This window comes from Branchiostoma floridae, chromosome 4 (assembly GCF_000003815.2).
Source record: "Branchiostoma floridae strain S238N-H82 chromosome 4, Bfl_VNyyK, whole genome shotgun sequence".
Classification (NCBI taxonomy): domain Eukaryota; kingdom Metazoa; phylum Chordata; class Leptocardii; order Amphioxiformes; family Branchiostomatidae; genus Branchiostoma; species Branchiostoma floridae.
The window spans coordinates 22,213,751-22,241,661 of NC_049982.1; the positions used below are offsets into that span (position 1 = coordinate 22,213,751).

The 27,911-nt window shown below is 42.4% G+C and overlaps 1 protein-coding gene across 1 annotated transcript in view; it reads right to left on the bottom strand.

Moving 5' to 3' along the window:
• Positions 1-27,911, bottom strand: part of LOC118414987 (slit homolog 2 protein-like) — a gene marked incomplete in the record, with an annotated part of 76,847 nt that overhangs the window by 41,954 nt on the left and 6,982 nt on the right. The window contains 2 exon segments of the mRNA XM_035819353.1: positions 180-251; positions 501-572. Coding sequence (XP_035675246.1) covers positions 180-251; positions 501-572 — 144 coding nt within the window.

The window sequence follows — 27,911 nt, forward strand, 5'->3', positions numbered from 1 at the left end:
AACTTGAATATGTTGATACTTATGTACAGAACTCAATATTTACTTACCGAACATGGATTTGTATATTGCACAGTTAATAATTACTAACAGAGATTCCTCAAGAAATATTTACTTACAGAGATTGCACAAGTTGATATTTACTTACAGAATTTGCACAAGTTAATGATTACATTACTTACAGAACTTGCATTTCCTTCATTCCCCTCAGAGCTCCATCCTCGATGCACGAGAGTCTGTTGTTGTCAAGTTGCCTACAAAACAGGGGAGTTTGCTTTTTCTGGGCGGTTGTTATAAAGAAGCATCTTAAAAGCCTACAACTTGAGCTAGTCCTTCACAACAATCATACAATGTATATTATATGGATATCATTGCACTATTAGATTTGTACACTTGGCTCGAATACAAATACAAATTAATTTATCAAGTCAATGTCAACATTTGAGCCCTTTCTTCAAAGCTTACAGTTGTATGAGAAAATCAAAATAATAAAAGATACTTACAAGTTCTTCATTTTGTTTGCCCCCTTGAATGTTTTCTTTGTCACAACTTGTATATGGTTATGGCTCAGATCACTGCATAGGGAAGACAGAAGAGAAAAAATTTAACTTAAAAAGTCAATAGTGAATCATTCTAATATACAAAATGTAGTGTATCATTATGATGAAATAAAAGATTGATTTAACATTATATCAATGACTCCAAAAAGATACCGGGTAGTTTAATATCATCTTTATTTTCCATTGATGTTAGAAAGAAAAATTAATGCTACTGTAAATATATATGAAGGCAATACATGCCTGGTTGGCTGTACCAATGATATACTAGAGCTATTTCATACATTTTGAATGCATTGAGAAACTGAAGTGTACTACTCTCATAAAGTAATAAAATATGATGCCTCTCATGGCTCAGACCCAAGGCAACCATTTCTGCTGTGATGATTGGTAATACAATCAAACCTGCCCAAGTGGACCACTCAGTCTACTGATAGAATATAGTCTATGTGGACAGTGGGCACCATAGGTAGGATTTTCTTTGGGAAAAATTATCTAAGGGGCCACGAAAAAGTAGTCATGGAGATGGTAGTCATTGGTACAGGTGTGGCTGCACCAGGAAAAAGAAGACAAGAAACAGGTCAGCAGAGAAGTGCTACCATCCACCTGTTCAAACTTCAACTCCAGTCTAACTGGAGCACATCCGGCAAATCCCTGCTGCACACAGACTCAGCAGGTGAAGCTTTCAATTAGTGCTGTTGTAAAGTCAGTCAGGAGTGACACAAACATTGGAGGTGACCCAGTTTCCCGCACTATTCAGGTCTACAACCAACACCAAAAAGGTCTGGTCCAGCTTTCTTCACAAAATGACTCATAAAATTATACTTTTATTGGGATAATTGTCAGCTGATCTCTCTTAATCTTGTAACTATTGCTACTTGGGGCATCAAAGAGATTTGCTACTTCATCGAAGGCCATTAGGCAATGCAGTTATTATACACCTTTATTTCACTGCTAATCTACCATGAAGGAGGATAATGTTCCAAGACCATTTATCCTTGAGCTCTGTTTCAGGCATACAAAGGAAATTATGCTGAAATATCCTTTCATGTTCCGCCATTCAAGGGTAGATGAAGCTGTGGCGAATACAACATTCCTGACATTGTTGGGTAAAACATAACCTTGTGAGAAAAATAGCTTGGTAATGTGTGGATCAGTTTTGGATCCATCTTACTCACTTGCCCTTGACCTTCCTCCCTGAGAACATCATGTGTGTAGCTTAGAAAGTAATCTGAACAAGAGAGAGAAGTGCCATTGAATTCCCAGCCCAGCCTGACTTGAAGCTCCAGGTTTGATAGACAAGAAGCACCTTCATGTCCAGCGTGTTGACAGGTGTGCTGTGGGCGACACCTGCAGCCTATTCTCCTTGCCAACACCTGTAGAAAACCACCTGAGCCGCCTGTAAACGGCTGATTAAGTCTCAAAGTACTTCTTCATCTAGCATGACGGGAGACGCACGGTCAAGACTATCATCACCTCATCACAGGAAGCCTTCCTGCGATGCTGAATTCACTTCAAAGAGGACTTGAGCTTTGTTGTGGGATCTCAATCCATCTAAAATGTTTTCTCTCTTTTGCTGCTAACTATCAAAGTGCTGTCAATCTGCCATTCTTTACTACATGCTCCATGACACAGGGTAGCAGGGAACTTGGCAGAGTTTATATATTAGAGCATCTTGCTTTGCTAAGTTGACATATTGGACAGGTAGGTACACAGCAAGTGGCACTTTGTTGGATTTACCTGGCCAATTGTTTGCCTTTACAATTGTCCCAATGTAAGCAAAGCAGGGGCTACCCTTAAAAGGGGTCATCTTGTCGTCCCTTTGACTCCCAACCTTACCACACACGGAGGTGCCGGCTGTTTGTTGTGCCGGACAGGTTAAGTTTCAGCCGGGATCTAAAGGTGAGGACTACCTCACCTGTGCTAACAATGGCCACTGAATAGCTGTCATAGAACTGGGCTCGCTAATGATACATGGGACCTGGAGGGGGAGGGACTGACCAGGCATTATTTTGTCCAAGGTGTGATCTTGGTTACTGCTACATTGATTTACAGACTTGTAACTGAGGCTCCTTTCAAAGTTTACAGCACGTCTTTGCAAAGAATGGCAGCTATACCGCCCATAAACATTATGGAAAAGCAAACACAAATATGAAGCCATTGCTGCCTGTGTGGCCTGCCGGGCAGATTGCTGTTGTTGCACGTGTTTGCCAATACTCCGTTTTAGAGCATACCGCGCCGGTAACATTAAGCCGAGCTGTGTGTGGCACTTGTAGACTTAGCGGTAGCATTTCCTCCCTGCTGCTTGACGTGTCTGCATCTCAGGTGTGGAGTGATGGCTTCTTGCTCCCGACCAATTGTAGGGCAGGTTTTACTCCGAGGAGCACTGATTGTGCATCATCTTCCAAAAATGACTATGGGGGTTCAGTTATGAAAGTTTCCAGACTTGTAGATGATGGATAAAACAGTCACATCTTAAACAGGTCCTACTATAGCCATTGGGTGTTCTCTCTGAGAAAACAATGAATATTAAGCATTTTGAAGAATCTCCTTGGAATGACAAGTTTGTCTCTATGTTGCTAGCCTATGTCATGGAAATATCTATCAAAGTTGACAGCTAGATGACAACTGATTATCATTAATTGTAGGACAGTCTGGTCATCTTTCTTCATCACTAAGTTTAACTTAATTCAAAGCTTATTTGATCACCACAGCCTTAAAACTGAAATACCATCCTACCGCAAGAAAAGGTGGATACGTTTCAGAAAAATCTCAGATATTCCAGTTGCTTCAAGGTAGAGACTTGCTTATCTATTCCAGAATGCGGCACACTACAGCTTGACACGAAGTTATACACGCTGGCAGTAGACCTGATAAATTGGTGAAGTTCAGGCAATGTGACATGAAATATTCAAAAGGCATTTTAGGAGATGGAAGAAGAAATCTGACCAGTTTCCTTTATTGATGGCCACTAGTCTCATGAGTGATCAGAACTGGCCAGCATGAAGGGCTACCAATTGGCTGGATTCCAGTGCACTACTGTTCCCTGTCTGACTTTTAACTGTAAACCACTTCAAACTTTGTTACTTTATAGGAAAGTTATGAGCCTACCAGGAGGTAGAGTTTGGAAGCTTTCCAAATGGACTTGAAAACTTCAGATGGAGTCTTCTCACAAGCCATTAACTACACAGCATGGGATCTTGAGTTTTTCTTATGGGTTTGCTGGGGACAAATCTATATTCCACCTGATGACCTGATGTTATAACTTTGAGAAGGCTGGAAAGTCTTTCTTAAAGGAAAAATTGTTTTTGATTTTAGACTGGGCATATGGGAAAAGCTGGAATTACTAGTGGGAAATAACCCAAATTTGTCATGGAGCAGATTTCAAAAAGAATAGGAGAATTGACGAGGATGGAAGTTGGCAGGTGAAGCTATGGGGGTGAGGAGTCTGCCCCACGGGTGGGGAGGTCTGCCCCCAGGCCCTCCAGGGTGTAGCAACACTATAACCAAACCTAGGTTGTCATAACTGATGAAGGAGACACTATGGTTATGATGTTATGGGGTGTCAGGTCCATGGATGTTTAGATGACCTCTGATATGTAGGAGGTGGTCTACTCCCTGATATGAGCATGACAATGTCCAGCCTGTACAGCCTTGCCTTTCATCTTTTGTACACTGCTGGTCAACAGCGGCTACAAAGTGTTGAGAGAGCATATCACAGCTAGCAACATTTTACAGGCAAGGTAGTGAAAGACCTGCAGGAAAGCTTAAGAGTCTCTGAATCCATCAACCTCAGGTATCCCATGCCAACTCCTGCAATGAGCATGCAATAGCACCAGCTCCACTTGCCCCCTCCATGGTGGCTGGCTCTCAGGTCCAACCCTGACAGGGCAGCCTTGACTGACCCACTATGGGTGGTAAACTGCTGCCCTCCCCCCACCAAGACATTTGGTTTTAATACATCTCTTATGGATTCTACACTTGCAACTTGGTAGCAGTTTCAAGTAGTGAGGCAGCAGGTAGTAGCAACTCTATTCAAACCAGATGTCGTACATGTCTGACAAATATGGTCTGTTTCTCAACTACAATTACCGGTACTTTATACAATGCACTTTACCATCATGGTAGAGGCCCAAATCATGTGTTGGTTTGCAGCAATTCATTAGTTTTACCTCTTCCCAATTGGAGCTTAAGCTTCTTTGATAGCAAATCGGAAACTTTGTATGAGACATGGCTCTCCTACCTGTTCAACTTTCTGACAGGGAGCTTAAAGCAAACTAACTCAATTCATTACCCACCAACTTGATTTTCATTCCATCACCTAATGCACAGTTGCAACCACACCATTTTCATGCAGCATTGTGGTAATGTCAGAAATCATTTAGCCTCTATTTATACCACAATGATGGGAATGAAAGGTACCCACCCTGACAACCCAGAGTGACCCACCCTGACAACCCAGAGTGACCCACCCTGACAACCCAGAGTGACCCACCCTGACAACCCAGAGTGACCCACCCTGACAACCCAGAGTGACCCACCCTGACAACCCAGAGAGACCCACCCTGACAACCCAGAGTGACCCAGCCTGACAACCCTGGGTGACCCACCCTGACAACCCCTTGGACAGCATCAACTGCCACCTTAGGCCACCTGAACTCATCTATAACACCGTCCCTCTCCCCCTCTCCTTAAACCCTTGATAGGATATGACCCCATAAAGTTACACAGTCACTTATTCCAGCCATATAACCAGGTGGTGTGGAAAATTGAAGTATTGATCCAATATATAGTCAGCAAAAATATTACAGCTGACAGAGGAATGATTGGTAGTAACTTACTACTAAAGGAGACTGGTAGAAAGTAGTGAAGGATGTAAGTCCTTCTCCAGCCACAGTTTCAAATGTAAAACAAACATATCAAAGCTTGCAAATGCCCATAATATAATAATCCAAATGCCCATAGTTGATAGTGTAACTGCATGTGGCTGAACCATACACCATGTAGTCTGGTTCAATGTACCCCGAACTACTAAATGGTTACTACAGGCAGAATATCAAGCATCTCCCTATAAAACTGGTGGTTTTCCAGCCCACCCCAGGTGTGACTGCTTTGATCTGCGGCCTGCTGCCTGTGTTTGTAGGCCAAACAGTGCAGGAAGGATCATCCCTTCATACTGGGACCCTGTCAGCCTGAGGAGGAAGTAATTGGAAAGATGAAACTCACAAACTGTCCAAACTGTGACAGGCCAAAGGTAAATATTGACAGCACAGGGGTAGGCTTCCTGTGTTCAGACATTAGCACCATAGGGTGACCCCAGATCTGCTTTATCTCAATCCCTGATCTATCTGAAATATGATCACATTTGAAGCACACCTCACTGATGATTACAGCCACTTACAAGGTAACACTAGCAGAGGTGTAGCAGCCAGGATAAATTAGGGAGGAGGGTAGCTGGGTTGATAGAAGGTGTCAGAGCTGATCCATTCTGGTATACATGTATGCATGTAGTCTCCAGCAGTCCAGGAGTGTATATGCATTTGGCTTTCCTCTGAACAGTAGCCTGGTATCCACACCTATAATTGTACCTGCCAGTCTCTTCCTCCTCGCAGGAAAGACTTGGCAGCTTTCATAGGTTTGGACACCAGGCTACAGTTTTCTGACAGCTTACAGAAATTCTGACATCCACTGAAAGTATGAGTCTGCACTTCATGGTGCATGCTCTAAACTGTGAATTACAGGTGGAGTAAGTAAAAGAACTCACCTACAAGTACGATCTACACATGTCTAATATACATCTTTCATTACCTGTATCTGCACTATATAAGTAGTAAATGTCACTATTAGTAAGCTAGGGGTTAAGCAGTGAGAGTGAAACAAACCAGGGCCAGAAGACCAGACCAATCAGGGTTCTATTTAGAGGGGTCATGACCTTGCACTCTTTACACTTCTTGTGATAAGTACATACTCCCAAACAACCGTCCACAACATTTCATCAGATTAAAAACTTCCCCACCATCGCTCGTTACTTAATAAAGATATTTCCCAATAAGACTTATCAATGTCCTTCTTCTTATCTCTGCTTTCATAGATCTTGTTGCTTCCAAGGCGTTACAGATAATTTGGCACAAACAATCTCAGAAAAAGTCTGCTAAAGTTATATTTGTCTTGTTAAGGAGGACTCACGGGACATGCATTGCTTTAAAAGGTTTCCATAAAATATTGTTTTCATTCCTGCCTAGACACAAGCCTTTAGTGACTCTTGTTGTCGGACATTCCAGACTTTAGTTTTGACCAACTGGCTCTCTGGAGACCCTCCACACCAGGGATGCAAGAATCGTACTTGTCTGAATTCTTGGAGGTTTAGCCCCAACCTTGGGTCTGTTTTGTAAGATAATACAGCTAATGTTACAGGAAAGTCAAGTTGACAAAGTGCTAACTGACCTTGACTGGAAAACATTTTAAGCACCCAATGCCTGACAAAAGGTGCTAGCTCTGGTATTCTGTACCGGCACGTACTGGCATGCAATTCTGCCCGAGAGTGACAAGCGGAAGCTATGTTAACCTTTGAAAAATGTCCTCCCTTTCTCATTCCTAGCTGCGGCCATTATTAATGTTCTGGTGTCCTGAGCAGCTATCATCAAGTGCAGAAAGTATGAGGTGGGCAGCCAATATTGCTGTTGGTATTTGAATGTGCCAGGAGCAGTTATCACGCAATCACCATGGCGGGCATACCACACGCACCCTGCCACCTCTCAAAATATTAGACAGCTTTGGCTGGCAGGGTTATGTAGAGTCCAGGCTGCTGCTATTGTCTTGGAAGCCTGCAAACTCTGACCTGTCAGTCGCCCTTTCTTCTGTTTGAGGTGTGTGATGTTTGTTGTTCTAGGGATCACATAATGTACAAGTGTTCCCCTTACCTGTTACCACACCTGAGGGGGGTCAGTAGGAGGAAACAGTGTCTGGCCTGTGGGCCAAGCTGCTTTCAGACCCTTACAACACCACTTAGGTGACATCCATGAAACTTCATCCTGTGCTCAGGAGGCAACAATGGCGAAATGCTTTTACACTGTTTGTAGGGCTGTATCCCTTCTTTGGGAGGCAGAGTTGATACAACAGACAAGACCACCAAGCTTGGGAAATGGCAGGTCCGACCAGTGTGGATAGTGTGGGCCTGAGCTGTGTCTTCAGGTGCACCTCTAAAAGGATGGACTATTAAGGAAGCCTTATTGAATTGCCATGACAACCTCTATCAACACTCAAATCTCCTTGTTGTGCCCAAGGTTCACCTTTTATGTGTCTTTCAACAGCTACAGTTTGACTTTGGAAGCGAACCTTGAGCTCTAAGGCAAATGTCATGTGATACTTCCTAACGCTCCACCTTCCTCAAGAACAACACACATCTTTAACACTGAACAATTGATAGGAGGCTCGCAATCAAGACAATAATACCAAGTTCATACAACACCATAGTCATCTTTCTAAAAAGCAGATTGAGCCAGCTACAAGTGTATATATACACAAGAGCTTAGACACATCAAGTAAAACATGTTGTAAATACATGGGGAAATTTCAGTTTGAAATCTAAATAAGCAGAATCAATTTTGCAGATTGCGATACATTTGTACGCAGCATTTCTTCTATGATCTGATTTTAGGTTTGCCTCTTGGCACAGGAACCAGTATTCTCCTTCCGTTACACAACTTGTAGTATGAGGATGTCATTCAAGAAGGTGTAAAAGTTACCCGATTCCAGCAAACAACACCTGTGGTTAAGTCAAACCCTGTAAATCGGCTTATGGCCACTTGACCTTGCATTACACTGGTATCAGAGCTGGCTGCAATCACCTCTCTATCCTCTTTCACACATTTCAGCTATGTTTGCCAGGGAACTTGGCCTTCACAGAGGGGGGTAGAATGGCAGGAAACCTTCACGGACCTTTCAGAGACCACAAATGGTCAAGTGCTATGACCTAGGGAGTATACATGTAAGTGCGTAGGCTGACATTCACACCATATGGGAAACTAAAGGTTAGGTACCATTAATATCATGTTTTCCCCATTAGTTTCAGGGCTGTTTGTTGGTATAGAGGCAGAAAGAATATTTCACCCCATCCATCTTAAATTCAAATATCATGACAATGATAATATGTTTCAATGATCAAAATGACATTGGTTTCAAAAAGTCCAATTGCTTTTTCCTTTGCAAGGCCCAAACATTAATCATGCTTAATTGCTTTCCAAAACCTGCAATTAGAGTTTGGACAGTCCTGGTTCAAAATGATAGAACCTTTAGTATGAATTGAAAAGGAAGCAAAGCTTTGCTGCACAACAGCTTTCGCCTCAAAACAGATAACAAGAATACTAGAACTGAACTTGTCAGCTATCTGACATTGTGAATCACCCTGTGAAGGTAGTTGCTTCAGCTGACTTAGCCCACCTGCACTTCTTGACAGTTAGAGTCTACACTGAAAAGTAATGATAAATCAATAATTGGGCAGTCAATGAAGCATCATTATGGCTTTTGTACCACATTTCTGAACTCTGCACCCCACAAACAACAGGTAGGTTTCCTTCCACAGTGGGGGATTTATAATGTTTTGAAAAAGCTATTACATTAACATTGCTTCATCCCAGGAGGCCCCTTTCTGCTGGCGGGCTATTTTCATTACCTTTTGTCCGCCAGTCAGCACATGTCCATTTCCATGGTAACGGTTCAGGTACCACCTGACCTCCTCACCGGGGCAGACATTCCACACCACAGGCCTCTTGTTCACAACTATGTTAAATTCTCTACACTGCATTCCAAACATGTTTTCAGACCTGTAGTTTCAGCAGCTACCTCTGATTCCTTGGTGTGAAGTTTCTAGTTTCTCCCCATGCCACCCTGTCCTCTCCATGGGTCAGGTGGTTTGTGATAATGTGCCTATAGCTTTCTAATAGGGCATGAGAAAAGTACTGGCTGGTATCTAACTGGTAATGTATGTGCACCAAAGCAGTGTGCCAAAAGGAACAGGTCTCAAGCTACTTGTTTTTCATTCCCATGGACTCCCACCACAAAAGAAGAAATTAAGCTAAAAAACTTTATCACTACTTTTTGAAGTTGACTTTGGAAAACTGATAATAACATTCTGCTTTGCTTTACAGGTGCCATGAATACATAGCTTGATTTCCAAAGATAGTCTAGAGATGTTGTCAATGGATAAAACTCACCGCAGCCAGCAAACGGACAGGAAACCTTCTCGATCTTAAATCATGACACATGATGAAAGCAAGATCTACAAGAATTCTTTCACTATACAAGATGTTACAAACATAAAACAATTCCAATCGAGTGCAGCTTGACTTGATGACCATAGTTGTTAAGGTACTTTGTAAATGTAAGGCCGAAAATGACTCCTTCTACACTTTATTTTGTCTTAAAGATTTGTGCTAGTCCACAAAAGTAGGCCACTGTTAACAGCTTAACGACCTTGGGGTAGGTCTTGCTCACCAATGGTGTGTTAACTCTTATGGAAACAGGTAAAGTTTAGATAGGTGCTGCACCAACCACAACCCCCACCAGGAATTATTGGTTTGTCTGATCAGGAGATTTTCACAAAGCTCCAGGAGTTGGTGTGTCTGGTTCATGCAAGTTTCCACTTTGAAGTACATCTCACTCTGGAAATGTGATAAGTAGTGATGTGTAAAATTGACTACTGATCGCTAACATTTGACTTTCCAAGGTGCTTTTCATAGGTATTTCCATCACCACTCTGATGTGCCCAGCAATGGATGCAGAACTAGTCAGATGAGCTCCTTCGTGTGGTAGAAGCTAAGAAGTCCTGAAAAGTTTTCTTTTGTTTCATTGCGTGCCAGACAAACAACTCCTGACCGCAAGATCGACACATTATCATGCTACATTTGTGCCTGCTTTACATGCTCATGAAGTTTCATAAAGAAAAAAATGTTTTTACTATTCTAGCTGAAAGTCTATAGGTATGAACCAATGGGTGACCTTGGATCACAATCACTATGGTGACTCATTGTTCTCTGAAGTTCTTGCCTAATCAAATACAACTGAAGACTACTATGGCCTGGTATGTTTGTATAACTCCATTTTTCTGTCATCAGCCGCACTTAGAAAGGGCTGTTCAATCTGTGAGAACAAATTCTGCTGCACTTGTCAGTATATAAATGTTTGCGTTACACATACCCAGTATGTTGCCCGTGTTGTTTTAAATAGTGGTTCACTAACAGTAGGACCACTCCAAGTATGCCAATCATTTACCCGCATACATGTAGTCCACAACATGAACATTATGCGAGATGCTTTGCACCATTTTCATTGAAACTAATTAGACCAATAAGACCAGCATACCATAATGGCAGATATTAGAAGAAGGCTTATGAACTTCAAGCGCTATTATTTTCTTCGAGCATATGATTTTCCTATGAGTGACCTATACGGGTCAGGTGGATGTTTTCATAACCGTATATAACCAAGCAAAATATTTGAGGTCAGCCAAGAGACTCCTGGCCATGGCATAGGAATGGGGGCCTGTAGGGAGATGTAGAATTGAAATCTTGTTTCCTTCAATAGAATGAAACACGAGAACTTGGACGTCACTCTGGCACAGTTGGTAGCACCAAAAAATAGATAATCTTGTTAACGTTACTACAAAGTGGCGAGATGACAAGATACAGCCTTGTAGCACAAGCAATCTGCTTTCCAACTAATGACATCTACCAGCCTCCAGGGTCTGTCAACTACACAATTCACAAATTTCACAGAAAAGGAAGCCTCTTAGAAGACCATGAGAAACTGTACACAAAGAAAAGAGGCCAGCAGGTTTTTTGCATACATGAAGACGTCATGGCTATGCAGAGATAGACAGTTCAGACTGATTTTCCAGACCATGAGACCTCTCTAAGAATGTCAGGACTTTGGCATGTCAATAAGAAAGACCTAATTACACTCTCAGACCACAGGAACACAACCATCATACAGGAACAACGATGAAAAGAAGTCTAATAAGTCATGACGAAAGGTATTGCTATGATTGAAAATGTTTGTCACCGAGAGAGGGAATGAAGCGTGTTGTGTGTGTTTTCTCTCTGTAAGCATCGCAGACCAGTAAACAGGTCCATGTGAGAGACAGATGCCAACGTTGATATTGCCTGGTGTTAAATATTTGGTTCTGACATGAGCTAATGAACTGTCTCTGGCCCTCTTGGGTGTTTGTGGCTACATCCAAGGACCAGTCACAAACAGGGGCTCATCCTTCAAGACAAGAAGAACCAATCATGGACCTTTTCAAACTTGATTATTCTCATCTTCACATTCTGGAAGAGAACTCTTTAGTACTGCCAATGCCAGAAGATTCTTCAATGAGCTTGCAATGCATGATTTACTTATATTTACAGTGTTCTGAATTTGCCTCATGCACTCAGCTGAATGTCTGGTACTCTCTATACAGTTCCATCCTTTCAAAGCATCACACTGACAAGTGACAATCACATTATCGCTTTGTCTACAAGATGACCTTCTGTGGCTAACAGGGTGAAAGTTATACTTGTGAGCTCTGTTACTGCCCGTCTATCACCCCCTACCAGAGAGTGGCCTCCTGTCAAGGCCGCAGGAGAGGACAGAAATAATGTCACACCCCCATGAAAGTGTAGAGGATAAAGATGGCACAGCCATCCTAATCTAGTGTTGGCTACAGTCCAAGTTCATGTTTATGGTGGTGTTTTAGGTCTACAGCTTTAAAAGCATAGAGAGGGTTTGGGTGTTTGGGATCAGGGCCTAACTGGTATGACCAATTGCTGACAAAACAGGTTTTGGAACTTTACCAAAGAAGCAGACAAATGGGGATTGAACTCTGGACCTGTGGCATCAGTTTGTCTATAGCTGGTTCTTAGAGTCAGGAGGGAGAACTCCTTGATCAACCATTAGAACAATTTATATGTTTGGGTCTGCTGATGAAGCAAAGGGTTGGCATGTTTAGCGCTCCACCGGCGCTCAATGGGAGTTAAAATACAGAAACAGTGATGGAGAGTACAGGTCAAACTGAAGGGCGTGGGTTCACAGTTTGCAAACTTTTCCAACACTGGCGGGCTTCAGACCAAATCAAACACTCTGACTCATCGGTACAGCCTTAGACTCCAGTCTGATCCTTCACACTGTTCCTACAAATGTCGCAATCAATAGTCATACCATGGAGACACCGAGAGGGGTGCTTGTCGCGAGGGACGGAGTTTACAAAGTTTGCCGACACTGGCGACTTTCAGACCAAACCAAACACCAAACCCATCAACAGGTCTCTGTGTCTACAGCCTAGCCCAGACTCCGGCGTGCCTCTGGCCTACGTTCTGACAATATTTTCCATCAACAGTTAGTGGAGCTGGACCATTGACTCCAATGTTTAACGTGTGCTTGTGTCTACTTAGCAGTGGAAAAGTTTTGTTTGTTTCCAGGTTTGGTGGCTGAATTCCCCAAAGGTACCAACCTTAGCCAATAACAAAAGGAAACTTTCTCCTTCTTCTGGGACACAGACTACTCCATATGTTTGCTGCCTTCATCTCAAGATCCTCTTAAGGGAGATAAGTGGGTGTACTGGGATGACAATACTCATGCCCAATTAGTAATCAATCACATTAAGGCACATTTGTACTCTAATCACTGTCAAATTCGTCCAGACATTACAGCCGTCTCCCCACAGACTTAATCTCCGACCTGATGCCGAAATGATAAGGAGGAGAATACAGGTGTACCAACCGGCTCTCACCTGGCCGGAATACTTAATGAGAACAAAGTAGAGGTTGGGGTAGTTACGTAGACACTTCTTCTTCACCTCCTTAATAGTCATTGTTAGGGACTGTTATGAGAAGGGCAAATGTTTGCCGGCCACTTGATGTGGCGCCATAAACACATAATCCTGCCTCCCATGCAAATAAGCCAGGAGGCAACTGTACTTCTCCCTGCCGTTTGCGCCTGTACGTCACGGCGACAGGGAGGGCAGGGTGGAGGCCGAGTTGACACGGCAAAAAGCTTTCGTCTGGACCGAAAGATAAGGATGTCTTTGAGGAGGAAAGTCAAACAAATCCAGGGCCTGAGTAGGAAAGGAAGGGCATCCTGACAGGGATTTTGAGTGCTGGTGCCAGCGCACACATCCCCATTAGAACTGCACAAGCACCAGGATCAATACCTGGGAGGGCCCTTACCACTCCAGGTCTGTGAGTTTTGTGCCGTCCTAGACATGGTAACATGTGGATGAACCTGTGTTGAAGAGGCTTAATCACCTGTCAGCCTGTCTGTAGAGGTTCAGGGGTCTATGGGGCCACCTCTTCCCTCCTACTATCAGATCGAAGTTACCACTAGTACAGCCTTTATTCAATGATATCAAAGTTTCTGTAGTCTGGATGCAGTTACCTACAACTTTGCCTATCTGTTTATCTGCAATCTAGAAATAAGAGAAGGGAAGACATCACACAAGCATACACAAGTCTAGGTGTCTGCCATTGATTCCTTTTGGTTTGATGCTTCTTAAACAGAAGTTGATGCACACAATAATGTGTAAAGTACAAGCTTGGGTAGATAAGTGGCTGCTGCGTCCTGTCTAAATCTAAATGTTTATAATCAAATATAAATGTGATGATCAGTCATGATAGACTGTACGTGCATGTGGCTGCACAGTAATGAGACTAGGAAGGCCATCCCGGCCTGGATAATCCTACTGTAGACAGGATATCACTAGGGCACCAAACCCCCAATTAAATGTAAAGGATTCCATGGCTCCTGTAGATTTGCACAGCACTTCCATTGGTAGGTTGGTATGACAAAGACTTTTCACTTGAATACACTTGAAAAACCACATCCAAACATTTCCACACAAACACAGACTTCTGGTGTACCCTCGCTGGCACCATTCGTTCCAAACAAAGCTAATCCTGAGCAGGGACATAACTTAACTCATGATGGTTGCCTGCCTATGGTGATTGGTAATTTATGGACTTAAACAGCACTCATTTTCACAGTGGTTAATGGGTGTAATAGACTTCAGTATTGACTTCTAATACACAGGTGGTCTTTTGTGCACAATGCCCCATGGTGGGATAGAAGTGTAGCAGAATCACTGATTATTGCCCAAACCACTCAAGCATTTAAAGGAGTTTATATATCAGGCAACAAAGTAAAAAGATGGATGTTTTCTGGGCAGCTAAGGTGAAGGAGGCCTGTGCCCTGCGATATCAGCGGAGATTTGTGCTTAATGTCTATAATGATAACTTAAGGAGAGCCTAGGATTGTTCAGAACTACAACCTGATCAGATACAATGAAAGAAACTTACTGCAAAATTTTAAAGATATTTGCACAGTTCTTATCAATCTATCTTGTTGCGCAAGAAAAGTTTATGCTCTTCGCTGCCACCCCAACGGCTTCACAACTCAGACTAAAGAAAAGACTTGTGACTCATTATCCAGTGCTGTATGTCAGGTGGATTAGTCCAGACTATTCCCTATTCCCCAGAGGACATTTGTTAAGTTCTAGGAAAGCCCCTGGCAGACGGTCAAGTGTAATTGGCTGGCACCAGCCTTCCACTTCCTCGCCCTACCCTGACCCCACCACATGCCAATCACCACCACAACCCTCTCCGCTAAGTCTGGGCGCGATCTGGACCCAAGATGAACCCCGCAGCTTGTCCGCAAATATTTGCCGCTCTTCCCCGCTGCAGTAAGGAATCCCCAAACAAGTGATTACAAACTGCACCAGGTTTGCCAAACACTGCTCTGCTTTCATCCACCCTTCCTATACCTTTAATCTACCCCGGTTTCTCTTGCTCATAGTCCCCGCAGTTTCCTCCCATCACCATTTCCTCTGTTGGGTGATAGCCCTTGTGGTTGCTCCAGCTTGTAGTAGGAAATAGAACATCATGAGAATAAAGGTCCAAAGTGCATACAATACACACGCAGATGCACAATATTGTTATGAATATTATAAAGCATAACCTCATGTATAAATGATGATCAGTCTATGGTGCACTCTTCTGTAATACTCCTCAAGTTCAAATTCAATCTGCGCTTTTCTGGTAAACGATTGATTCATGATGTCTTGAACAGTTTCGGGCAACATAACATTCTTAACTGGCGCACTCCGGGTTCCCTGATAAACCCAAGGACATCGTACTTCTCTACATTGTCCTTGATATTAGTCTTAAGCCCCTCACCACATGTCGGTGAAGACCACAAGTGAGCGACACATTTTGTAAATTGTAGGGATATCTGTACATCAAAGAAGACAAAACAAAGGCGTGGCAGCAGTTTCCAAATAGCCCTCTATCTAAGTTGTTGCCTCTGTGTACCTAATATAACAGTGGTAGCTCTCCCTCCAATTCATTAATAGCCACCCCTAAAACAACTAATGAAATAGAAGCGTAAAGAACCTGCTCTAGAGAAAGCCACTGAGGCAGCGACAGACTTGCTACCTCTAAGATACTTTATCCCAGAAATTACGCCACCACTGTTCTGTTTTTCTCCTATTGCCTGAAAGTAATTTTCTCCGACATGATTTCCGGTGAAGTCCCTTTGAGAGGATATGAAGATCTCCATCCCAGTAATGGAAAAATGGAGCTGCCATCTGTCGCCCAGCTTTTAACATGAATCTGCTCTCCGCTGTATTGATGTCTTAATAGAACTCCTTCTAATCCGATAAATGGAAGGTATGAGACCTACTTTCAAGACTGGAGCGTACCGGATTCAACTCTGGAAGTTTCTCTACCAAGTTGGAGAAAATAACGACATAGCCAAGCCTGTGTTTCTCCATCATAGCTTATGTTTGAGCAACTTTGAGTATGAATAGAATCATGTCATGCTAAAAGATAATTGACAACTTGTTAAAAGCATTTCTGGCTGTGAAGTACATGTAACTGGATCACCATGTATTGTTTGACAGACTAACAATGATTTGGATGAACAGGTCAGAGACTGACAATAGTCATACTGGGGCTACAACTCTTTTTTTCCAGCTCACTTCATCCATTCAGAGCTTGTTCTGTAAGCAACACATGTGGACACAGGCTGAGCACATTGTTTATCTCATTAGTAAGGTTAGAGCCAACGCTGGAACAAGGAGAAATCCAGCAACAAGCTCTGTCCAACAGACCACACATGTCTTCTTCATTTTTTAGTATCATCTGATTCAAAAACTGTCTAGTGAGTCTTAAATCTGGCTTATTCCATCATTATTTATCCAGTTTTTCCAGTATTTGATAACAACATGTAGAGAGAAGGTTGTACTTCCCAGTGGCGTGTCATCTGTACTGCATTGAGGCTGCCAACAATCTAATACTCCACTAATCAACTAGGGGCAAAAGAATCTAGGCTCCCCCTGCTTGGTTCATTATATTGATCAGGTGCAAATTACGACCAGCCGCCCCCACTTCATACACCAGTGACAAGGTAACAAGCTTTGGGAGACCCAATATCTGGGGAGAGCACCTGCCCACAAAGAAAGGTCACCGACCTCAAATTAAGTTACTTAAGTCTTTCTATGCCTGCTGGTGCCTCCTGTTCCAGAACGGGACAACCGTCCCGCTCCCCTTTTCAAGGTCCATGGGAAAATGTCAGGTTTTATCAGGTGTAATCCCCCGCTACAGTTGAGAGGTGCTATCTCTGGACTCACCACAGTGTGTCGGAATGTTCTATTGTAATTTTGGTCAGCAGAGGTTGTGACCATGCTGCGTTAATAAAGGTAATACTGAGGAGGGCTTCATTTTCTCACGGGGATGCAAGAGAGAACATTTATAGGGGAACTTCAAGTGTTTATGTCTTCTTCCAGCTTTAACAAAACTGAAATCCTGCCATGAACTGGCCACTCAGTTCTACCTTCACTCTGCCTTCAGAGTGGGTATATGATACCATTCACAGCTGGATTCCAGGCTATAAAATTGCAGTTCTTTCATCTGAGTCTGACATGTAGTATGCAACTAACAGCACACGCATGAAAATGAAACTCTGAACTTGGTTTCTGATAAAATTGTGCCTTCCACTTTTTGTATTGGCACCAATGACCAAATCTACCAATGTTTGGACATTATTTGTTCATTTTGATAGATTATGATTGTTTTGTTCTAAATGGTTATTGATAGGATTACCATTGTTCAATTCTTCCTCACTATCCCAGTGATTGTTCTTTTCTTTCCTTGTCATTACCTGCAAATGAGGTGTCTAAGTCAGCCCAGCCTTGATTATGTAGAGAGGACAGCCAATACCAATCAACCACAGGACATTAACATGCTGACTGCCCTCAAAGCTGATTTCTGTTGACCTTGTCATTCGCAAATTGGCATTCACACTTTATTTGGACATTTATGAGACATGTACTAGTACAGAGACAAAGGAATTGCTCTGATTCAGTTTGATTATAGAATCGTACAGTCTAGCCTGTGATGATTTCTCTGCTCACATACATGCTTGTATGTCTACAATGTACCAAGAAACATTTTGGTCAGGAGAAAAGGTGTTTCATGTCTAACATATGACCCAAATGCACACTGATGTCAAACATATTATATCTGCCTATAAGCCTTTAATTGGCAGCCTTGAGGACTCCCAGGTTAACTTTCAGGTCTTGGCAAGTAAATCCTACAACATGTTCCTCTGATCTCCTGATCTGGAAACCTTCCATACTGTGAGTTGAGCTATTGTTTATGTTTTAGTGCTGTTATGTACTTATCACAATAAGCTTTCATTAGTAATCCAATTATGCTACAAACATAGACTAATTACTTGAAGATAAAACATTTTTTGTTTAATGTTAACAGTAAACTTAAAGTGTAAACTTAAGGAAGTCAGTCAGCTTTTATTTAGAAGGTGTCACATATGAGTTGGAAAGTTGGTCAACGTTAGTGAGAGTCTACTTTAAGGAAGAAAAGCTGCAAGGCTTCCAAGACAGTTCCATCAGTCCTAAAGCCAAATCCTGGTCCCAATGTGATAAGCACAGGTTCACATTCCCAGATTAACACTTGCCTCCCCACCTGCACAGCTTCAACCTCCGCTAAAGGACTGGTCCATTTACAACTTTGGGTGGGAGGCGAATCTTACTTTCCTCCCATGTAGATTAGAGGAGTCTGTTGGGCATACTGCCAATACTAAATGTATCTATGCAGCAGCGAGTATGTATTACCTGACATACTTATAATACATACTACACTTTATATAAAGTTTGGCAGGTTGACTTTGCTTTACGCTGCTTTGAGGCGGCAACTACAGTGTATGCTTTTCACATTGCACAGCTTACACTCTACCTTAAATCTGAGCAGTCCAGCTATGAATCACCTGGAATTAAAACAGCTGACAAACATATTCTCCAGTAACATTTGGTCAAACAGAATGACATCTTGTAAAATGAATTATCAATCGAAAAGGAAACACCAACAAAGTACGATAAAACTAGATGGCAAGTTCCTCTCTCCCTAAGTGCATAAGCACGTCCAAACTACAGGAGCTGCATGTACTTGTAATCCTGCCACAGCTGACAACTTGTTCCCACAAATGTTCCCAACGGTTAAACAAACATGGGCTGGTATCTGATGGTGGGTCCATATTGATGCCTTCACCTGTATATAGGATTGGGAGAGGTAGTCAGGATCAGGATGGAGTGTAGATAGGATGTCAGGTAAGCATGCTGCCGGGGAAGTTTGGGCAGCTAAAATAAGAATAGGAATTTGGAGTTTATTTATAAATAAGACCTACAACTTGTCATCTAGATGTCAGGCTGAGGGACCCCACAGGAGGGGGATGTGTTGAAATGATGGATGTCAAGTGTCTTCCTGTGCCATGGTCAACCACAGGATTTCCTAAACAACTCAGTCAGGAGACAGCACCATGTTTTACTAGATGCTGTACCAGGAGACAGCAATTAATTTTACTGTCTGTTGTGCCAGGAGACAGCACCATTTTTACTGTCTGTTGTGCTGGGAGACAGCACCATTTTTACTATCTGCTATAGAAGGTGACAGCACCATGTTTTACTGTCTCCCAATATACCAGGAGACAGCATTATTTTTACTATCTGCTACAGAAGGTGACAGCACTATGTTTTTTACTTTCCAATATACCAGGAGACAGTACCAGAGACGGCATTATAACCAACTGCTAGAATGTCCTGATGGACTGCAATGTGTGGAATAAGAAGTTATCAAAGAAATGCCCCCAGATGGTCTTACCAACCATGCACTTAACAAGAACTATAATAATGCAGATGCATTGCAAAATTCTAGATGTCTTGATTTCATGACAAGAGAGTGTTCCTGAAAAGCTCCAGTTGAATACCCCTAAGGACCAGCAGAAAGGTGGTTAAGATTTAAGTAGTCCCAGGTGGGTCATCCTCTTTACAAACAGACACCTCCCACTTCCTCCTCAGAGACCTCAGGGGTATGGATATAATTACCTTCCATCTGGGATGGACAGGTTCAGATATCCTCTTTTCTAGATAAGGACAGAAGCTAGGATAGGCTGCCATGTGCAAACTGTTTGCCCAGATTTGTTCAGGCTTCCTTCAAGCCCCCATCTTGTTGTCTGTTTTGATATAGGACTTGGTAGCTGGCTTCCCCCACTCCAGTTTTCCTTGGTTGGAATTTGGCCACTTCTGGCCAGCAGGAAATAATAACTGTGACCAGATAAGATGTGGTGACACTTGTATGGATGAGAGGAGAGCTGCTGCCTGTGGCCACAACACACATGCCTGGCTGCCAACCACCAGAACATGCACATCTGGGCCTCCATCTGACCATACAGGTCCTGGACACCAACCAAACATTGGCATGGAAGTCAAAAATGCACCAAACACACCTTCCAAACTGTATTTGTGAGTTTATGAACAGATTAATTCTGCATCCGATAACAGGGCAGAAGTGTGGGGAACCGTCCTGGTTGTTGGTATGTTTGGTGAGATGTGATCAACATGTTTGTATGGGTAGGTTCACAGGTGGAGTGTGAGGAATGCACACATGAGACAAGCTGGTGTGGTACAACATGCCTTCTCTCCTCATCACTTCCTGAAGCTTCCTCAGGTATGAGGGGAAAGTATTTGTGCCATATTGATGATGAAAACAGTCTCCACTTGTCTAACATCACTGATTCTTCCACACACTGTTTTGATGCTACTGATCATCTGTTACAACAACATAATTACTACAAGCTAGGTTACACAACCTTTCAACCAAAGGCTGCAACCACACGGAGACCACTGAAAGGCCAAAGCTTTCACCAATCCTTCAATGAATTTCATAGATAAAGAACAATCCATCTTTACTTTTTGTGTATTTTATTGCGTTCTTAAATCATACTTATGCGTCTCGCATCATTTTCCAATTAAGAAATAAAGGGTCCCACAAATCCAATATTGGTCCCTTAGTGTGGTAGGTGCTGAATCCCTAACCATTGACTGTCTACTCTAGCACCATTCCTGACACACAAAATGTTAGGACAACTGGTACTTCAACATGTTTATTATGCCTCCTCCCGTGTTATATTGCTGCACAATAGCCACTTCCAGAACCTCTTCACGTTTCATGCTATGTGGTGCATAAGCTGTATCATGACTCGTCCTGGTCTTTTTGTCTCAAGAAGCGCAGAAGTTTCCCTGATGCCTAAAATAGCTGACCCTGTTTGGAGATCCCAGCAATGGGAAAGACAAGCAAGTGAGATTTACTTTTACACCATTCCATGAGATATAAGGAGAGAACATAAAAGACAAGTATAACTTACTGTATTTCAGTAAAGCATAGCATTACCAGAAGAAATACACAAATTGTCCTTCGAAAAGTTGTCAGCTTTTGTATGCATCAGATAAGCTATTGCCTACAATTGTGACTTTGTTGTTCATGTTCATACAGCTTGTCATTGATTGTTGTAGATGTATACCATGGAGACCAGAAGCTGGATTAAAGCACAATTGTGTTATGATACATTTTGTGTTTTGTAGGTCTCAACTTCCCAGACAAATTGGCTTTTTTTCAGTAGCTGATGCCAACATGTCAAATTGGCTCCTGAATGAACATCATACAGAACCACAGCTTACATGTTATCCATAGCTTTTTGGCATCGTCACGTTTTTGTCATTACGGCTTTATGTCCTTTGTACATTTCTGTGGCTGGTCCCGAAGCCAGCCGTTATGGACTTTGCCTCAATACAGGGTGATCTCACAGAAACAAGATACTGTCGCCAGGCTGGACAATACGGTAATTCCTTTCTATTGTGTGTGTGCTGCCCTGCCTTGCCTGGATTGTACTAACATTATAATTACATTGTTTCACATGCCAACTACTTGTACGCTTTCCTTCACATCCAACTTTCTCCAAGGCAACAACCTTTCCTCAGCAATTATCACACCACTCCTGTAAAGCTGTGCCTTTAGAGGTGCTGAACATAATTAATTCCTTATTGCCCCATTATAATGATTATAGTCATCGTGTCCTCAGGTGGGGCTAAATGACAGGTGAGTGATTCTAGCTGTAAGGTATGTCCCATCAAAGCTTCTGATAAACCCACATGCTTTACATGCCTTTATTACACATCATCTCCCCTGGCCTGACAGTGATCCTGTGCAGAAGGATGGGTGGAGTTGGGCAGACCTTTTAGTGGTAAAGCGGGTGGGCAGATAGCAGGGTTGTACATGTGAGCCCAGTAGCTGGGGCCCTGAGCTGACACATGATATTAGGGACAACACAGCTGCCCCTGTCTGTCTGGTTTATGTGTCCAGCACCATGGCAGGGCCATAGACTGTTCCTGTGCTACATGTATATCAAACATTGCCATTAAACAGGCTTGGGTCCGCTTGGTGGGAAGAAATGAAGGGGGCAGAAGAGTTGTCATGGCTACATACAGTGACGAAAATGATACATGGGGTCAAATAGATCCACAGACCAATGTGTAAACTGAAAATGTCTAACTTGGAAGCTTTCCATTGTCAATGTTCACTTTTGAGGAAACTAATGATTATTCTACATATTGATTTGGAATACTTGATTTCTGTGACATGTTAGAGTTTCAGCAATACTCTGGCATTGCAGGTGACTCTTGTCACATTTTCACATCTGCAAAGGGCATTACAGCTTATCTTATGTTCCTGTCACCAATACCAGCCCCTTGACACATTGCTGAACTCCACACTATAACTAACACACCTTTACTTCTACATGTACTTTGATTTACCAAAACCAAGAGACTGATTACAGATTCCTTTAAATCTTTTACTGCTGACTGTGGAATGCCCTCGTCAGCGTTAACATTTAAAACCACTAATTAACTCCCAAGGCAAGGAACCACATCAGTGCTTTGATGACCAGTTATAATCCTAATGAGCGGCAGGATGAATGAACACTGATGACGATCAAAGCCCTTTGTTCGCCAACCCTGTCATAACGTCTCTGCTCTGATGGACGAAAGTCACAGGATGTTGTTTACTAAACATCCTATTTATGTACTATCAGGTAACATTTGTGTTTGAGTCACAGCAGAACTATCCATGCACAAAATTCCTCCTCAACTTCAAAGACTTCTCAGGTAAATTCCTTATCAGTTGCTACAATTGTGGAGACAGCAGGTAGAGGTTATTTTAGTTACCCATGATCGCTCTGTGGTGATTATCAAGTGTTTTGATGATTGTTAATTCAGAGCTGTCTGTTTTCTTAGCAGCGCGTGGCTAATCATAATACCAGTATGCACGATACCAAATATAAAGTATAATCATGCAGGGACTGTTGTTGCCAGTTATTGCACTTGTCTACAATCCACCCTATAAAAAAGGTCACATAACAACACAAATCACTCTGAAGAGGTCTAAAGTCTAAAACGTGCTCACTGTGCTGCTACAGCAACCGGCACAATAGGTTCCCTGTACTGTGGTTTCACCATAAAACTTACAAATTTATGGTGCATCAATATCCTGCCACTGTGCATCAGTAAATCTTGGAACAGGTCAGTTCCTCCTGCATAGTGGTGGCTCTTGTGAGATAACCATAGACCTTTGGTGCAATGATTTAGCGTTCACCATAGTGGCTGGCCCATCTCAAAATAAATCCAAGTAAAATGTACCTACAAGTATAACACACTATTGACAGAATGCCACAGCTACCTTCAACATACAACTTTGTGGTACACTTTGTTAAACTAAAGGCAAAACATTAAACAATCCTTGAAGTCGGGGTAAACACTTCCTTCCGTGCAAGATGCGAGGCCAAAATTAGATTACCTATAAAGTCCTTGATGTATACTCGGTACATTTCTCTTTTTGGTCAAATATTATATGGAAGCAGCCGACAGTATCATTTGATGAAGCAGCCAACAATATCATTTGATGAGGCAGTTATTGTGACATGTTCTTTCTTCTCAGGGTACAGCTCGGAACATTTAGCCTGATTAGAGAGCTTTACTGTATACTTAATGTATCACACCTGTGTCTACCTGTCACTAACTATATTTACTCAAAGGCACCTGGTCTGTTGGCCAGCAGGGTCAAGTCACACTACACTCAACTTGCAAGTAGAGCTGAAGTAGTTGAGGGAGACATGCCTTCATATGAACCAAGTCAAGTAGCAAGAGTTGGGATCCTAGTCTGTTCTGATGCCTTGCATGTTTTTGAACTACACCGACATGGACCTAAAAATATCTCTTACGCTGTTAGGGATGCCGCTAATCCGACACACCTCTAATCCTCCGAGATAAGAAGATTTTCTGCTTACTGAGCCTGAATTAATCCTCTTCAAGTTGTGATGCACTAAAGGAGATTGTAACCCGATGCGTACCTGTGCCAGGTTTACCTGTTGTGTCTTTGTTAGTACAGTGAACAGTAATTGTCTTGTATGTAGGGATGCAGGATTAACTTCTGATGTAAACAAGGAAATCTCAAAAGTCTGCTTTTACCAGTACATAATCAGGTGATAAATTTTGGAATCAAGAATTAGAACAAATAGATGCCACATCTGCACATAAAGTATATAATGATGATGATGATTATTACAATGTGATATTTAAGGATTTTTTAGAACTGTGTGGCTGTATAGCTCTTCAAGGGGAAGTTCAAAGAGAAGAACGGGTTTGACCAGGTGCTAAATCATTGGACTTTTCATGCAGTTTTGTAGTTGCATTCTGAAAGGTGGAGGAGGGGCTGTAATATGGCAGAAACAGAAACAGTCTCAGGGCAGATGTGGTCACCTGACCCTGATGTTCTGTGAAATTTGTACCCCCCCTTCCTGAATGCTCCAGGAGCAGATCAAATTACAGGATTCAATGTGTAGAACGAATGAATAAGACATGGTTTTTCATCATGGTGAGTTTTCCAGAAGGCTGGGTAGAAGTGTGGTGCATCTGCCATGACTAATCTATGTCACGCTCAGGAGTCCACACATGTAAGTACAATGCCACATCAGTGTGTTCACAAAGCCCCTTGTACAAGAGTTTCCCTTGCCTGCTGGTGAACTGTGCTGGGATGCCACCCACCTTGTCAGACCTGTTTTCCAGGTCAGAGACAAGATGCTCTTTGGATGCTGCTCAATACAAATTATGAGACAAATCTTTCTGTTCTCCAGTATTCTAACATCCGGATCACATAGGCAGTCCACAGGGCAGGCTCCAGGGGTGGCGCATTACTGTTGCTGTTTCTGTTTATTTGTTGATTTAGTGCCGTTCTCTGGTTGCCTTGGTAATCCGTGTACCCCGAGGTCGGAGGTTGGACCCACTGACTCCTACAGCAACTGGCATGTTAGTAGTAAGGGTTGCATATTGTCCTCTGGAAAGGATCAAAAACTAGAGAGCGAAGCTTGTTCCACAAAAGGACAGTTCTTAACCAGCTATACAGAAACAGAAGCTGGTGTGTTATGCAAAGGTTAAATGTACCTTTTTAAAAAGTTTTTTGGCTCGATACGACAAAGTTTCAAGAAATATACACGACATCCAGTGGCCCTGGCGGAAGTTGGTGCCTGTTGTTGTCTCAGTGTCCACAAGACGTGCTGACGTCATGGTGCGGCGGGTGGCACACGTGCACGCCACAAGGTGCGGGAACTTCGCACGTCCATGCCAATCGGTATGAAGTGGTTTTTAATTGCCCTTTGAACTCGACGCACTTAGCCAGCAATGTTGGGGGAAAATGGCGGCCATCAATTTGTGACCACCACAATATTTCTTCTGGCAAAAAAAGAACATCAGTACAAAAATTTTATCTGCAAAGTCCGCTATGGCAATAGTCATTGTTAAAGAGCCTTTATCTGCAAAAAGCTTTTCAAACATTCCATGCTAGTCAGTAAAGATTGCCTTAGTTGCTCAAAGTGCAGCCTCCAATATTCCTTGCCAATTAAATCAAGGTTCTTATTAACCAGCACACTATGATCTAATCAGTGATACCAAAATTGAAAGCATTCCGTTTCAGTAACTTTCATTGTCATTCTGTGATAAACAAGCCTTTAAAAGAGAAGTCTGGTCCCCTGTGTGGATCAAAGCTGGGAATCACAATGGTGAACTTTTTACCTTTTTTGTCCATACAGTTCAGTTTTTATCTCCATCGCCACATTTGTCATTCAGTAGCCATGGCAACCATTCCACCTAGACAATTCCCCTGTGTCTGACCAAATGTGACTGAGTGCATTATGATTCCACAATATTCATGTCAGACTTGTAAATGAGAATTTTCATCATTCACCCCTCATATAACCACAGACAAGTCATTTATCATTCCCTCGACAATAGAACGGAGGACAACAGAGATGGCCGCTTTGCCTGATATTTTATGATGACTTCATTATGATTCACACCAGTGTTCTTGTCTTTCACATCTCAGTGTACTCATGCCCTGTCTACACTATGGACCAGTCAATCCCCTAATCTCCAAGCAGATGTAAGGTTAACCATCAAAAATGCAATACTAGAAGAGAGTACTAAATGTTGAAAAAACTGGTCCCAGGGGTAATATGCAGAGAATGGGCCAGATCCTAACATCTGCTTGGACAATATCAATCCCCCCTATATATTGGTATCTTTTATCTTTGAATAAACTCTCTGCACAGGACAAATAACTGAAACTTTTCCATTTGACTAACTGAGTTCTGCAGAATCAGTTCACCCTGTCAGACCCATCATCCATCCAGACAGTGCCAAGGTGATTATTGATGAGGGCTATATGTGCACTCAGATATGTAATAAGCTCCAGTTATGAAAATTCTATATCAATTTAATGCCACCTGCTAATGACATTACAATGGGCATGGAAACTTGTCTCCTGTGTCTCATGAATAAAGATAACGAGTGGCTTTTCCCTGACAACACCTGGTGTCGCGTTTACGGTAAGACGATGGGGGGGGGGTCTATATGTATCATGTATGCTATTATATGCTTCACAATAAATTCAGACATAACGTTACCCCTCTTGAGTCAGGTTGGTAACTTTGTACAATAAACTATCAATTGATCAGCTGCTGCCATTTTTGCTCCATTACTTCATGAATTACAGAAACCAATACCGGTGGATTCTAACTTGCTTTCATTTTGAGGCCGAATACAGCTGAAATGAAAAATCTGGCCAATACACCGTACCTAAACACTACAATAGATGTCAACCCACCAATAGAATATAGATTTTGTCTGGCCCTGCGCCAGAGTCTCCCACAGAATGTTAAACACCTCAGCAGTGATGGAGGAGAGGTAAGTGATCCGGAGCCGGGACTAATTATCAGGATTGCGGTTGCAGCAAATTAGATTCCTCATGCAAGATGATTAAATAATTTCCTTTTTCCTGCATTCCAGGGGACTGCCAGCCCGGTAATTATAGGCCTTCTCCTTCTGAAGGAATCCTTCAAATGTTCCGGACTTTCTGAAGTGTAAAGTTTGAATAGTTCAGGAGAGGTATTACATTTAGTAACTGCAGCTATGGGACACAAATTTGCCATTCACTACACCATGGCCATAACTTACATAAACACCCAAGTATTAATCCATTAAATCCCTAGTGTGTTTTATTGCCTGTTCTAATGAGGCTGACATTTAAGTGCTAATGCTCCATCTCTACTGCAATTTGCCCTTATTACGGAGAGCCGATAAAAACATGTAACAATAAAAAAGATAAAGATAAAATGGAGACTGTAAGTTTGATAGGACTTCGTTGGAAATAGAACAGTGCAACTGTTGGAAACAGATATTTCATGTCCCTACATGGAATACACTGGCACTCTTACAGGACAACGCAGAAAGAATCGATGGTGCCAAGGGTTCAATAAGCAAGTATATGATAATGGGGAAAGTAATTTTCCCCTACAGTGCTCACAGACAATACAAGCTGTACTGTTCAATACAAGGATCTAACCTGCCAGAAAAAGCTGTTAAAGGAAACC